At 53.9% G+C, this 12,877-nt stretch overlaps 1 protein-coding gene across 3 annotated transcripts in view; it reads left to right on the forward strand.

The window, feature by feature from the left end:
* Window positions 1-2,936: 2,936 nt before the first annotated feature.
* The window catches only part of LSS (lanosterol synthase), a 39,264-nt gene continuing 29,323 nt past the window's right edge, over window positions 2,937-12,877 (forward strand). For 2 of the 3 annotated variants that reach the window (XM_025378630.1, XM_025378629.1), the window contains exons 1-6: window positions 2,937-3,036; window positions 3,162-3,327; window positions 4,084-4,222; window positions 7,314-7,422; window positions 8,073-8,194; window positions 10,307-10,403. In XM_025378630.1, coding sequence (XP_025234415.1) covers window positions 3,023-3,036; window positions 3,162-3,327; window positions 4,084-4,222; window positions 7,314-7,422; window positions 8,073-8,194; window positions 10,307-10,403 — 647 coding nt within the window. In that variant the 5' untranslated portion in view covers window positions 2,937-3,022. The remainder of the gene's footprint in view (window positions 3,037-3,161; window positions 3,328-4,083; window positions 4,223-7,313; window positions 7,423-8,072; window positions 8,195-10,306; window positions 10,404-12,877) is intronic. The other variant, XM_025378631.1, reaches the window with a different exon arrangement.

Raw genomic sequence — 12,877 nt, forward strand, 5'->3', positions numbered from 1 at the left:
TCTCTATAATTTTGTTGACTTCTCTTGCTTACTGGTGTCTCCTCTCCCATTCTTTGTGGGTTTTTTGGTCTTTTATTACTTTATGTGAGTAGGGTTTGGGCAGGAAATGGAGGTTAATGTTTATGCTTAGTCTGCCATGTTTAGCTGAAAATTTTTTTCAAAATTCTGCCATTAGGCTTTTCTCCCCATGTCTCCTGAGATAGCTTTTGTCAGTCACCAATACATTGTTTCGTTGCATCCGATAATTCTCAGTCTTCATTTTGCAATCCCTTCAAAGCCTCAGCAAAGATCACCATGTCTTCACTTATATTATGACTTCATATTCCTCTGGTTTTCCTCCTCTCTCTGGCCATTCCTCTATGCTGGAAAAGGTTGGTGCCCCAGGGCTCATGCTGGAACTTCTCTGTTTTATGTGCATTTCCTAATTCATCTTGTCCAATCTCATGATTTCAAACACTACCTGAAAGCAAATGACTCCCAAATTCCTATCTCTAGCATTATCTTCTCCCCTGAATGCTAGCCTACTCAATATTTCACTTGAATGTCTAATAAGCATCTCTAGTATAACTTGTCCCCACTTAAAGCTGAACTTTCCAATCAAACTTTCCCTATTTTAGGCCAGATGCAGTGGCTCATGCCTATAATCCCAACACTTTGGGAGGCTGAAGTGGGAGGATTCCTTGCGGCCAGGAGTTTGAGACCATCCTGGGCAACATAGCAAGACCCCGTGTCTCTACCAAACTTAAAAAAAAAATTAGCCAGGTGTGATGGCACAGGCCTGTAGTCTAAGCTATTCAGGAGGCTGAGCCCGGAAGATCACTTAGCCCTGGAATTTGAGGCTGCAGTGAGCTAATGGTTGTGCCACTGCATTCCCACCTGGGTGACAGCCTGATATCCTGTCACTAAATAAATAAATAAAAGACACCTCTAGTTTAGTAAATGACCACCACCATATACCCAGTTGTGCAGGCCAAAATCCTCAGAGCCGTCTGTATCTGGCCTAATGAACAAGCTGGATGCAGTAGTATGCAAGCTGATAGCAACAGTTTTTTTTCTCATGACTGCCCCTAGAAGCTTAACTGCGTCAATTCCCAGACGTAGTTTACAGTTTTTGTTCTCTTTCAGACATTAAAAAAAGCAGGTTATTTTACTCATAAAAAGTCCAGTCTTTAAAATATCAAAACTCAAACTCTTCTCCAATTGAAACCTCTTCCCTCACCTAGCTTTGCCAGGTTCAGTGTGAGATTCCATCCAGGCTGAAGCCCCTTATTCCTATTCTTCATGTTTCTACATGGAGGAACTTATCTGGAGAAAAACTTCCAGCCTCTTTCTGCTTCCAGAGAAGCAGAGTGACTCATTTGGTTGAATTTCAGAGAACAGATAGGGTGGAGTGCTCAAGCTCCTCTGGGTACTCTTTCTGGGGTCTGTGGGTTGACTGGAGAGGTGTCTTCTGGTCAGCACTCAATTGCATAGTGCTTGGTGAGGCAGTTCCATGGCCCAGAGGCCGGGGGATATGTTTGTCTGACTTACGGGTGATTTAGTAGCTTGCCCTCTTGCTTGCAGATTTGAGCCTTGTCCTTCAAGCTAGCTTTTTAATTTGTGGCAAGGCTGATATGTTAATATCCACCCATCTTATTGCTGTGTCTTTTTCATTCGTTTCTGAACTGGTATAGGAAAAGGTGAGTATCCTTGATTGTCTAAAACCCCGCTATTCCACTGGGGGAAGATGCCTGTGGGTATTCTTTTGTCCCCTCTCTCTTCCAACTTTCTTCTCCGACTTGCTGTGGCTCACGCCCCCTTCGAAGTTAGGCTGGGGGTAGGAATTGAGGAGTGGGTGCAGAAACGCTCATTAGGCTGGGGCAGTTGTAATTGGATGTTAGGGCTTCTGTGGGCCAGATGAAGACATGCTGGGTCCTTGACCTTAGGGACCACGGGCTGCAGTCTCCAGACGTCAGCCATGTTTCCAACAGTCAGACGCCTCCTGCCCTGCTGCGCCCGGCTGTCCCTTCCAAGTTCGGTCACTCGCTCTGCCTCCATCTTCCTCTTCCCACTGCTGCTAAGCCTCTTCACCTTTAGTTTCTCCTGGGGGCGCCCACCCTGAATTCCAGCGACCTCGTGAGCAGCTGAGACTCTACCGCGCTCGGTCCTGGCCTGCAACGCAGCCCTTCCCTGCCCTGGGCTGCAGGGCTTCTGGCCCCTGTGGTCCGCCAGGCCTGGGGGCCTCGGCCTCACCGCGTCTGCCCCCTTCCCCCCGGCGAAGGCTACGCGGCGCTCAGCTTCCCAGGGACGCCCGGTGGCGCCCTCCCCCTGGTCTTGCACTGGCCCCGACCGCCCGCGCCCACCTCACCTCAGGGCGGCCTCCTGCCCCCAGCCCCGGCCCCGGCGTCCGGGCAAATCCTGCCATGCGACAGCAATTCCCTGCCACCCGACCTTCGCACTCGCTGTCCCTCGCTCGAGCCTCGCTCCCCACGTCCTTCCTTCTGACCTGCGGCGGGACCCTCCTCACCGGCGCCTCAGACACGCTCACCGGGGAGCGCTGCGCACGAGGCCAAGCTCCCGGGAAACAAGCCTCTAAGGGGCGCGCAGGAGGCCCCGCCCCCGCCCGCCGGCCCCACCCACCATCCCCGCCGGCCCCACCCACCATCCCCGCCGGCCCCACCCACCATCCCCGCCGGCCCCACCCACCATCCCCGCCCCCACCGCCCACCGACCAGCCCTGTCCCTCATGCCCCGCCCATAAGTCCCCACCCACCTCCCCAGCCCCGTCGCAGCCCCGCCCCCTCAGGCCCCGCCCCACGCCGCATGGTGCTCCTCGCGCTCCACCACTGTGGTCGCCTGACACACCCCGGGCTCACGTTCACGGCGCTCTGATTGGTTGCGTGGGCATCGTCCCACCTGGGCCTGCGCGTCGGCCGAGGCCCGCGCCTGCGTAGTGCGCGCGGGAGGGGCGGGGCTGGGCGGCAGGTCCCGGGTGCGGAGAGCGGGCGGCTGGTAGTGGGCGGCGTAGAGCACTGCGGCTGCAATGACTGAGGGCACGTGAGTCCCCTCGCCCCGGGCTCCTGGCGCAGGCGGGGTGGTCTGGGTGCTGAGGAGAGCGCGACGCGGGCAGTGGGCCGGGGGTCGGGGCGAGGCCTGGGTCGCTGACGGCCGGTGGCCCTCAGGTGTCTGCGGCGCCGAGGGGGCCCCTACAAGACCGAGCCCGCCACCGACCTCGGCCGCTGGCGACTCAGCTGCGAGAGGGGCCGGCAGACGTGGACCTACCTGCAGGACGAGCGCGCCGGCCGCGAGCAGACCGGTCTGGAAGCCCACGCCCTGGGGCTGGACACCGTAAGTGGCTTCCGCGGAGCGTCCGCGAGCGCGGGGACCCCGGGGGCCCTGAGGGGTGAGCCGTGAGGAGCACGTTTTCTCCCAGAAAGGCGGGTGGAAGGACCCGGCCAGCGACGCCCATCCCCAAGGCGAGCGCCCACGGGAGCTGCGTTCGCGGGCCCCTCCGCTTCAGCCCTTCATCTCTAACCACGCATAGGAGACTCCTAATGTTGCATTTTTTAGCTCCTTATTTTGAGGTAATTTTTGACTTACGGAAGAGTTGCAAAGATAGTTGTGACTTTGTTTTTATTCACAAAAAGTGTTTGGATCCAGTGTCTTCGTTGTGTGCATCGTAAGAGATGTTCCTCGTCAGAGTCTGCAGTGTAAACAGGGTCTCCTGCCAAGCCCCGGCCTCCGTGGGAAAGGCTGTGCCACCCCTTGGGCCCTTTTTGAGAGGCCCGAGTCCCAGGCCCAGGTGGGCACCCGTGCCCCACCCCACACTCTGGGTGCCTGGTTTATTCCAGACATCTTGGAGAAGTTAAGAATACGTGACTGGAAAGTAAAGCAGTGAAAATGTGCACCTGTTCTTTTACTTTGCTGAGGTGTGATACTCTCATCGAAGAGTTTCAGACTTTTGATGGAAACAGCTGACACTTTTAAAGTAATTTAGATTCACTATTTTGACTTGGGCTGTATATGAAGAGGGCTTTTCTGGCCGCTCAACAGTCCCGTCAGCTCTCTCTCTTTTTTTTTTTTTTTTTTCCGGTCTCTTTGCAGAAGAATTACTTTAAGGATTTGCCCAAAGCCCACACCGCCTGTGAGGGGGCTCTGAACGGGATGACATTTTACGTGGGGCTGCAGGCTGAGGATGGGCACTGGACGGGTGACTATGGTGGCCCACTTTTCCTCCTGCCAGGTAGGAGTATGCTGCCCCAGCCTGAGGGTATGGCCACCCTGGATCACCCTTGGGATCCTGGCCCAGCCTGGTCTAGGGTTTTGATGAAGCAGGTGAAAATCCAGGGGCTCACATAGAAAAGGGCTGGCAAACTCTGCCCTGTGTCAGAATCGTCCTGCTATTGGCTAGCCTTGCCAGTGTAGGGTGACAGGCTCTCTGATAAGAGAAGCAAGTGGTTCTCTAGGGGTCTGTGTTGCCTTGAGGGAGGAGGAAGATGGGCTTTGAAGTCTCAGTACAGAGTGGGATGGGCATTCCAGGTGCAAGACCTAGCCTATGCCAAGGGGCTGTAGGTGGGCAGAGTGATGGGTGGGGAGCTGTTATCTGCTGTGAACTTACTCTTAGCTACTGCAGGGGAACTTCAGGTTCAGGCTGGTGAGTAGGAGGAGCATAGCAGTTGGACTGCCTGGGTATTGAACTGATTTGGCTACACAAGACTATTTTGCATACTGGGAGTGTTTCTCTACGGAAATCCTCAGCCTTGTAAAATGGGAAATTCCCTCCTATGAATTTATGCAATAGGACTTTTTCCCGTAGTGACTTGTGATCACATTGTTTCAATGATGTGAATTCCTACATAAATAGGTTTTGTTTCTGTAATGACTTTTATTGATACGTCATTTTCTTTTACTACGGTGATTTTGTAGTAGATAGAAAGTCCTTATATATCTTTGTTGCGTTTCTTTTTTTTTTTTTTTTTTTTTTTTGAGACGGAGTCTCGCTCTGTGCCCAGGCTAGAGTGCAGTGGCTGGATCTCAGCTCACTGCAAGCTCCGCCTCCCGGGTTCACGCCATTCTCCTGCCTCAGCCTCCCGAGTAGCTGGGACTACAGTACAGGCACCCGCCACCACGCCCGGCTCATTTTTTGTGTTTTTAGTAGAGACGGGGTTTCACCGTGTTAGCCAGGATGGTCTCGATCTCCTGACCTCGTGATCCGCCCATCTCAGCCTCCCAAAGTGCTGGGATTACAGGCTTGAGCCACCGCGCCCGGCCGCGTTTCTTTTTAAAACATCTCTTACATGTATCTATTCATTTACTCATCCAAATTGCCTTTATCCTGATTCTGTCCCAGAATAAAACCTGTTGGGACTTGAAATGAAGTTGCATTAGGTTTATATGTTAGTTTGGGAGAAGTTGGCCTTTAATGTTAAAAACAGTTCCATGGTGTTTGAGCCCTGCTCAAGGCCTGTTCTTCTTTTAGTCCTTAGAATAAGCCTAATGAGATACATTAGGAAGCTGAGGCACATTTATTCCAGGTCACTAGACTAGCAGGAGGAGCACTGGGATCCCCATCTCTGCTTTGACTTCTAGCCCTGCTGCCCCCTGGACTGTACAGCTTTGAGTTTTCCTGTCCTGGGATTTGAGGGCTTGTCCTTAGGGGAAGTCAAGGTGCTCTTTCTTCCCTTGGCCCCATCAGGGAATGTTGAGACTGTTCCCAGGGCTCATGGTAAGGCAATGACATAGAGTTGGTCAGGAGATGGGTCAGCCTCACTTTGCCTCTGTAGCCTCATCTGTGACAGGATTGGAATCAGGTTTGGTTATGTGCACAGTGTCAGGCACGCAGTGGTGCTTGGTCAGTGGGGACCACTGTGTTGTTTGTTCTTGCTGCTTTGGCTCTGGGCTTAGCTTGCTGGGACCCTTCCTGTGGGCTGGCTGTGAGTTGGAGTTTTTTTGTTTTTTGTTTTTGAGACAGCATTTCGCTCTTGTTCCCCAGGCTGGAGTGCAATGGCGCGATTTTGGCTCATTGTAGCCTCCACCTCCTGGGTTCAAACGATTCTCTTGCCTCAGCCTTCCGAGTAGCTGGGATTACAGGCATGCGCCACCATTCCTGGCTAATTTTTGTATTTTCAGTAGAGACGGGGTTTCACCATGTTGGTCAGGTTGGTCTCAAACTCCTGACCTCATGATCCGCCCCCCTCAGCCTCCCAAAATACTGGGATTACAGGTGTGAGCCACCGCGCCTGGCTGAGTTGGAGCTTTTCTTCCCTGTTTCTGGACTTTGGAAAATGCTCCTGGTCCATGATACTATGTAGACAACTCCCATCGAGTGTGGCCTGTGCAGCATTGGGCAGCACTGTGGTGAGCACTGAGTGGGGTCTGACCTAGCCCCACCATTTACTGGCTGTGCCTCAGTTTCCTTGCCTATAAAATCAGGAAGATGCTGGCTCTGCTCCTGTCTGCACATTTCCCTGTCCTAACAGCATTATAACTGTTAGGAAGGAGATGGGCTTGTTTTTGGATGGCTCATTTTATGTGACCCCGTGCGCTGTCTCTGAGTCCATCTGCTCTTCTTCCAGGGCGTGTCTGGATGGTTTGAACACTAGGGCTTCTGACTGTCTAAGCCAGAGTCAGGTATTCATTCCATGGCACATGTGGCTGGGGTCTGCCCTGAGACCTGTCCCGTGCCAGGCTCTGGGGGCACATGGCTGATGGAACCAAGCATGGGGGGTAGAGGGTGGCCTGTGAGCACCATGCCTGAAAGGACCAGGCTGGGGACGGAAGGTTCTTAGTGGATAATATTTATTGTTGTCTCTCCCTCCCCCCCAACATTTGCAAAGCGGCATATGCTTGTAGAAAATTTATGAAACAGAAAAATATAAATAAGCAAATAGGTGTTACCGCATGCAAGGGTGACCAATTTTGTATTTTTCTTCCTAGCAGATGTTAAAGCAAGACCAACAGCCTCCCCCCGTGGAAGGCCCACTGATCTAAAATGTTGGTTCCTTTTGGACCTTCGGGGCACTTGGGAGAGGCCTTCTTGAGGTGCTGTGCAGGGTTTGGTGTTTCTCTGAGCGACATGGTCATGGGAGCCAGGCATGGCTGAGTGGACTCTGCAGGCCCTAGGCAGGGAGCATCGCCTGTGCTGTGGCTGACGTTCCCTCTGGCCCTGTTCCCAAAGTCCCCCATGGGGGCTTGGGAGGAATGGCCTTTCGGGGGGTGTTTTCGTGAGAAGGAGGTAGCTCCCTGTGGGAGTGAGGTGCTCAGGAGGAAAGGGGCCTGGTCTTAGCAGTGATGACCACCTGCCCCCAGCGAGGAACATCTCTCCTGCCACACAGGCCTCCTGATCACTTGCCACGTGGCACGCATCGCTCTGCCAGCCGGATACAGAGAAGAGATTGTGCGGTACCTGCGGTCAGTGCAGCTGCCCGACGGCGGATGGGGCCTGTGAGTGTGCCCCCCCGTGTCACTGCACATGTGCATGTGTGTGTTCTCATGATGTAGGAGATGCTTGGGTTTCCGGGCAGCTGCCAAGGATTAGGAGTGATTGCAGCTGTGGGCCCGGGGTGGGCTGGGGAGAGACTAGCAGGAGGGGAGTGGGCTGGAGGCTGTGCAGGTGGGGCCTCGGCCTCACATCTTTTGTTAAATGGGTTTTGTGACTATTAGGACACTCTTGAGACCCACATGTGAAAACTGTCAGTCTGTTATCACTTAAGGCAGAAGAAAATTGCCTTTGACTCTGGGCTGGCAGCAGGTGGAGGCAGGGCCTGACAGCTTTCTTGCCGTGTGGCACACGCTTTGGGAGCAGAGCTGTAGCCCAAGGTGAAACGCCCTGGGGCTAGAAGTGTTGACTCAGGCGTGGGAAGGTGTAGAGCAGGCGGGTCAGGGTGAGGAAGGTGCGGGGGCTCAGTTGTCATGGGAGGTGCGTGAATCTGTACTGCAGAGTGGCTGCTCGGGGTCTCCTGTGGTGGCACGTTATGTCAGGGTAAGGTGTTTTAGCATTCTTAGTTTTCTGAGGAAACTCCACAGAAAGTTTTACTTTATTTCTTAGAAGTAAGGACAGATACCAGTTGCTCACCTGTCCTCTGCCCCTCTAGGCACATTGAGGATAAGTCCACCGTGTTTGGGACTGCGCTCAACTATGTGTCTCTCAGAATTCTGGGCGTTGGGCCTGACGATCCTGACCTGGTACGAGCCCGTAACATTCTTCACAAGAAAGGTATGGCCTGTGCAGCATGTCCTGGGCCGGGAGTTCGTGTCATCTTGATAATGAGCTCTCGCATACGAGATACAGAAAGATGCACTTCCAGCTGAAACAATGGGCAAAGCACATGAGCAGGGAATTTGTCAAAACAGAAGTAGGCAGAAACTGTTTAACCTAGGCATCGTTTTTTTAAAAAAGCAAATTAAGAGCCAGGCACAGTGGCTCACGCCTGCAGTTCCAGCACTTTGTGAGATTGAGGTGGAAGGACCACTTGAACCTAGGAGTTTGAGGCCAGCCTGGGCAACATGGTGAGAGACCTGGTCCCTACAAAAACAATAAAATATTAGCCAGGTGTGATGATATGCACCTGTAGTCCCAGCTGCTTGGAGGCTAGTAAGGCAGGAGGATCACTGGAGCCCGGGAGTTCTGGGTTGCAGTGAGCTGATTGTACCACTGCACTCCGGCCTGGGTGACAGAGTGAGACCCTGTCTCTGAAAAAATAAAAAAGCAAAGCAAATTAAGACAACTAGGTAATTCTGTTTGTTTCCTGAACTGGCAAAGACTTAAACGAAGAATGTTAATATGTCCACCTTCTTGGGGCAGCCTGACCACAGGCGAGAGCAGGCCTGGAGCTTGCAGCTTCCGAGCTGGCTGTCTACGTCTCCAAGCCCTGGCTGTCCACCTCTCCAAGCCCCAACTGTCTACCTCTCCAAGCCCTGAGCTGTCCACCTCTCCAAGCCCCGGCCTAGCTACCTCTCCAAGCCCTGGCTGTCCACTTCTCCAAACCCCGGGCTATCCGCCTCTCGAAGCCCTGACTGTCCACCTCTCCAAGCCCCAACTGTCTACCTCTCCAAGCCCCAGCCTGGCTCCCTCTCCAAGCCCTGGCTGTCCACCTCTCCAACCCGCGGCCTGGCTACCTCTCCAAGCCCCGGCCTGGCTACCTCTCCAAGCCCCAGCCTGGCTACCTCTCCTCTTGCCTATAGGCCCTGAGGGCAGTTCCAGCCCAAGGGAATCCATGGCTCCTGCTTCTCCAAGAAAACCTAGTTCATGTTGTGGCTCTGCAGAGCCTGGCCTGGTCTTGTCTTTTGCCTTTCACGGACCTTCCGTAGTCAATCCCACCTGCCCTGCTCTCTGCTCCATGCACAGGGGCCTCCTGTCAGCTCCTCAAAGGCCGTTGCTATCCCAGGGCTCGCCGTGCACTGCTTCCTTAACCTGGAGCCTCTTACCTTCCACTCCTGCCCCGCTGGCTCACACTTTACATGTTCCTTCTTTGAGGACCTCTTCCTGACCTACCATGCCAGATGGAGTGTCCTGTTACGCATTCTCACGAGATCCTGCCTTTTTTCTTCATGGGCTTGTCACTGTTGTCATCAGTTCACTGTCAGCCTTTGGTGTCATTGATGCTGCGTCCCCAAGGCTGCTGTCTGGTTCCCACCACACTCCTGGCGCCTGTCTGGTGAAGGAATGTGTTTAGGCTGCACTTTGCCTAGTAGCTTTGTGAGTCTTTGACTTTTGCATACCTTTTGGGGTTTGGAGCAGGGACTCCTCAGAAGCGTGTTTAGATGGCGTGGCTGTGCCAGAACTGCATGCTGCTGAAGTGGCTCTGGCATGGGGCCAGTGTGCTGGAGCTACTCTGGAGTTTGGGGTTGTCCTTGTTCCCGTACGGGACCAGTCTGCCAAGTGGAGATGACACAGATGGGGGCAGCCCAGGCTTGGCTCAGAGGGCGAGGCCGAATGTGCGCTGTCACTTCCCCACATTGCCTTCTCCAGGTGCATGTGCACCTGGGCCCCTCGCTCACCTGAGCACTGAGGTGTCCCTGGACCTTCCCAGGTAGCTGTCTTCACGTGCTCCTTCCTGGGGCCAGGGGTTGCAAACACCTCTCCTGGGGCTGGACACACTCACTCCCAGGGAAGCCACTGGTTCCACCTAGGAGCCGTGTATCCAGGGCAGTTCTGAGCACTCTGGAACCTGCTTTGCACATGGGGGTTGCAAGATCCGCATGCGGCTGCCCTTGGCTCATGGAGAGGGGCAGACGTGACTCCCAGAGGGTGAAGCTTCCCAGCTAGAGCAGTGCTGGCTTTGCTGACAGGAAGCAGGTGACATGGGCCTATTCTCTCCCCTCTCAGGTGGTGCTGTGGCCATCCCCTCCTGGGGGAAGTTCTGGCTGGCTGTCCTGAATGTTTACAGCTGGGAAGGCCTCAATACCCTATTCCCAGAGATGTGGTATGTCTGCTGTTGATTTGGTTGTTGGGCCGCTGCTGCCGTCCCGAGGAGTAGAGTGACAGGGACCATGCGTGGGTCAGGCGCAGGCTGTGACACAGAGAGGGGTAGTCATTCTGTGGGTGGGGGGAGTTAGGCTTCTGGCAGAGGCCCTGATCGAGCTTGAGTTCTATAGGGATACAGAAAGGGGGAGGTTCCCAACTGGGCAGGAAGGAGGCTGTGCCGTGGATGGAGGTACCCGAGTCAGGCTGCAGGCAGGGCTGGGTGGCTTCCATCTTGCTATGGAAGACTCTGAGCATCTGTAGGAGTAGGGGAGGCTGCCCCTCCCCCAGCCGGCGTGGGGGCGTCCTGTGCTGCTGCTGCTGTGCCTGTCTCCTTTGCTGGTGAATGTGAAGTGTGTCCCAGCGGGACACCTCACCTGTGGACTCAGTGTGTGTGCCTTTAAAAGATCAGTGTTCGCGGCCAGGTGCGGTGGCTCACGCCTGTAATCCCAGTGCTTCCAGAGGCCAAGGCGGGCAGATCACAAGGTCAAGAGATCGAGACCATCCTGGCCAACGTGGTGAAATCCGTCTCTACTAAAAATACAAAAATTAGCTGGGCATGGCGGCCCACGCCTGTAGTTTCCAGCTACTCGGGAAGCTGAGGCAGGAGAATCATTTGAACCTGGGAGGCAGAGGTTGCAGTGAGCCAAGATTGTGCCACTGCACTCCAGCCTGGCAACAGAGCGAGACTCTGTCTCAAAAAAAAAAAAGATCAGTGTTTGTTTTTTTAAACAGAACCACATACTGTTTAAATACTCAGCAAAATCAACATTAATTTCTTATCATCTGGTGTTTTTTTGTTCTGTTTTGTTTTGAGACAGAGTCTTGCTCAGGCTGGAGTGCAGTGGCATGATCTTGGCTCACTGCAACCCCCGCCTCCCGGATTCAAGCGATTCTCCTGCCTCTGCCTCCCGAGGAGCTGGGATTACAGTCTCAGGCCACCACACCCAGCTAATTTTTATATTTTTAGTAGAGACAGGGTTTCACTCTGTTGGCCAGGCTGGTCTCAAACTCCTAACCTCAGGTGATCCGCCTGCCTTGGCCTCTCAAAGTGCTGGGAGCCATGAGCCACTGCGCCCGGCCTTACCTGGTCTCTTTAACCACTGTCTTGTAACATTTTGTGGCTATCTATTGAAAGCAGTGAACATCTCCCCAGAAAACACTCATGCATATGAGTTTACCCCGTTATACATTTTGGGAGGTGAGACCCTGGAACCACACAGAGCCCCTGCTGGGTTCCTGGAGTGCTGTGGGAACCCTGGTGGGGATCTCCCCTAGAGAGCTGTCAGCACGGCTGGGGGTCCCTTGTGTTAGATGACTTTGGTGGAGGGGGGATCAAGCTGGCAGGAAGTGAAGGGACTGCTCAAGAGGGGACAGCAGTGTCCTGATACAAACGCCGGGGGTTTCACCCCGGAAGCCAGTTTGGGTGGTGAGGGGAGGCACGGGGATGACGAGATCACCCCCAGAGGGTAGACAGAGCTGACAGAGTAGGGGGCAGGGTAGGGCCATAGAACACATGGGTTGGGAGGTGTCCTGGGGCCATTCAGGTGCCAGCTGGACTCTGTACCTCACCCATGTGTAATGAGCAGCAGAGGAAGGACTGAGACGGCAGTCGGCACAGCTGCCAGGGCAGGGGGGATATAGAGTCCACACGCTGGTGCTGGTGAGGGCGTCTCCTGTGCTCCACTTGGTGGGGCCGTCAGTCAGTGCTGCTGCAGGAGCACACTAGGGTGCTGCTTGTCTTTGCTGGAGTTGCTTGGAGGGTGGGTTGGGAGGTGAAAGGAGGACCACAGACCTGAACCACTCCAGCTGCAGAAATGCTGGAAGTATAACCAAAATGTTAAAAAAAAAAAAACACCCTTTTAAGTAAGTGGATGTGGAAGTGGGCCAAGGCCCGATGCCACAGTCAGGGAGCAGGAAAGGCTCATCATTGCTCACCCTCCTGTGGCATCACATAAGAATGGGGGCTAGCAGGGAAAGGGTAGAGAAAACCTGAGGCATGCACAGACCCTGGGAAGCTGGTGGAACTGTGCTAATGTCAGCAGACAGTGATCAAAGACCCAGGCCTTAGGGAGATTCCACAGACCTACAGTTTCTTTTTTCTTTTTTTTTGAGACAGAGTCTCGCTCTGTCACCAGGCTGTGTGCAGTGGTACAATCTCGGCTCACTACAACCTCCTCCTCCTAGGTTCAAGCGATTCTCCTGCCTCAGTCTCCTGAGTAGCTGGGACTAGAGTCACATACCACCATACCTGGCTAATTTCTGTGTTTTTAGTAGAGACAGGGTTTCGCCATGTTGGCTAGGCTGGTCTCAAACTCCTGACCTCAAGTGATTCACCAGCCTCGGCCTTCCAAAGTGCTGGGGTTATAGGCGTGAGCCACTGCGCCCAAAGTTTCTTTTTTTTTTTTTTTTTTTTTTTTTTTTTTTTTTTTTTTT

The sequence above is a fragment of the Theropithecus gelada genome, chromosome 3, assembly GCF_003255815.1.
Source record: "Theropithecus gelada isolate Dixy chromosome 3, Tgel_1.0, whole genome shotgun sequence".
NCBI classification, from domain to species: Eukaryota; Metazoa; Chordata; class Mammalia; order Primates; family Cercopithecidae; genus Theropithecus; species Theropithecus gelada.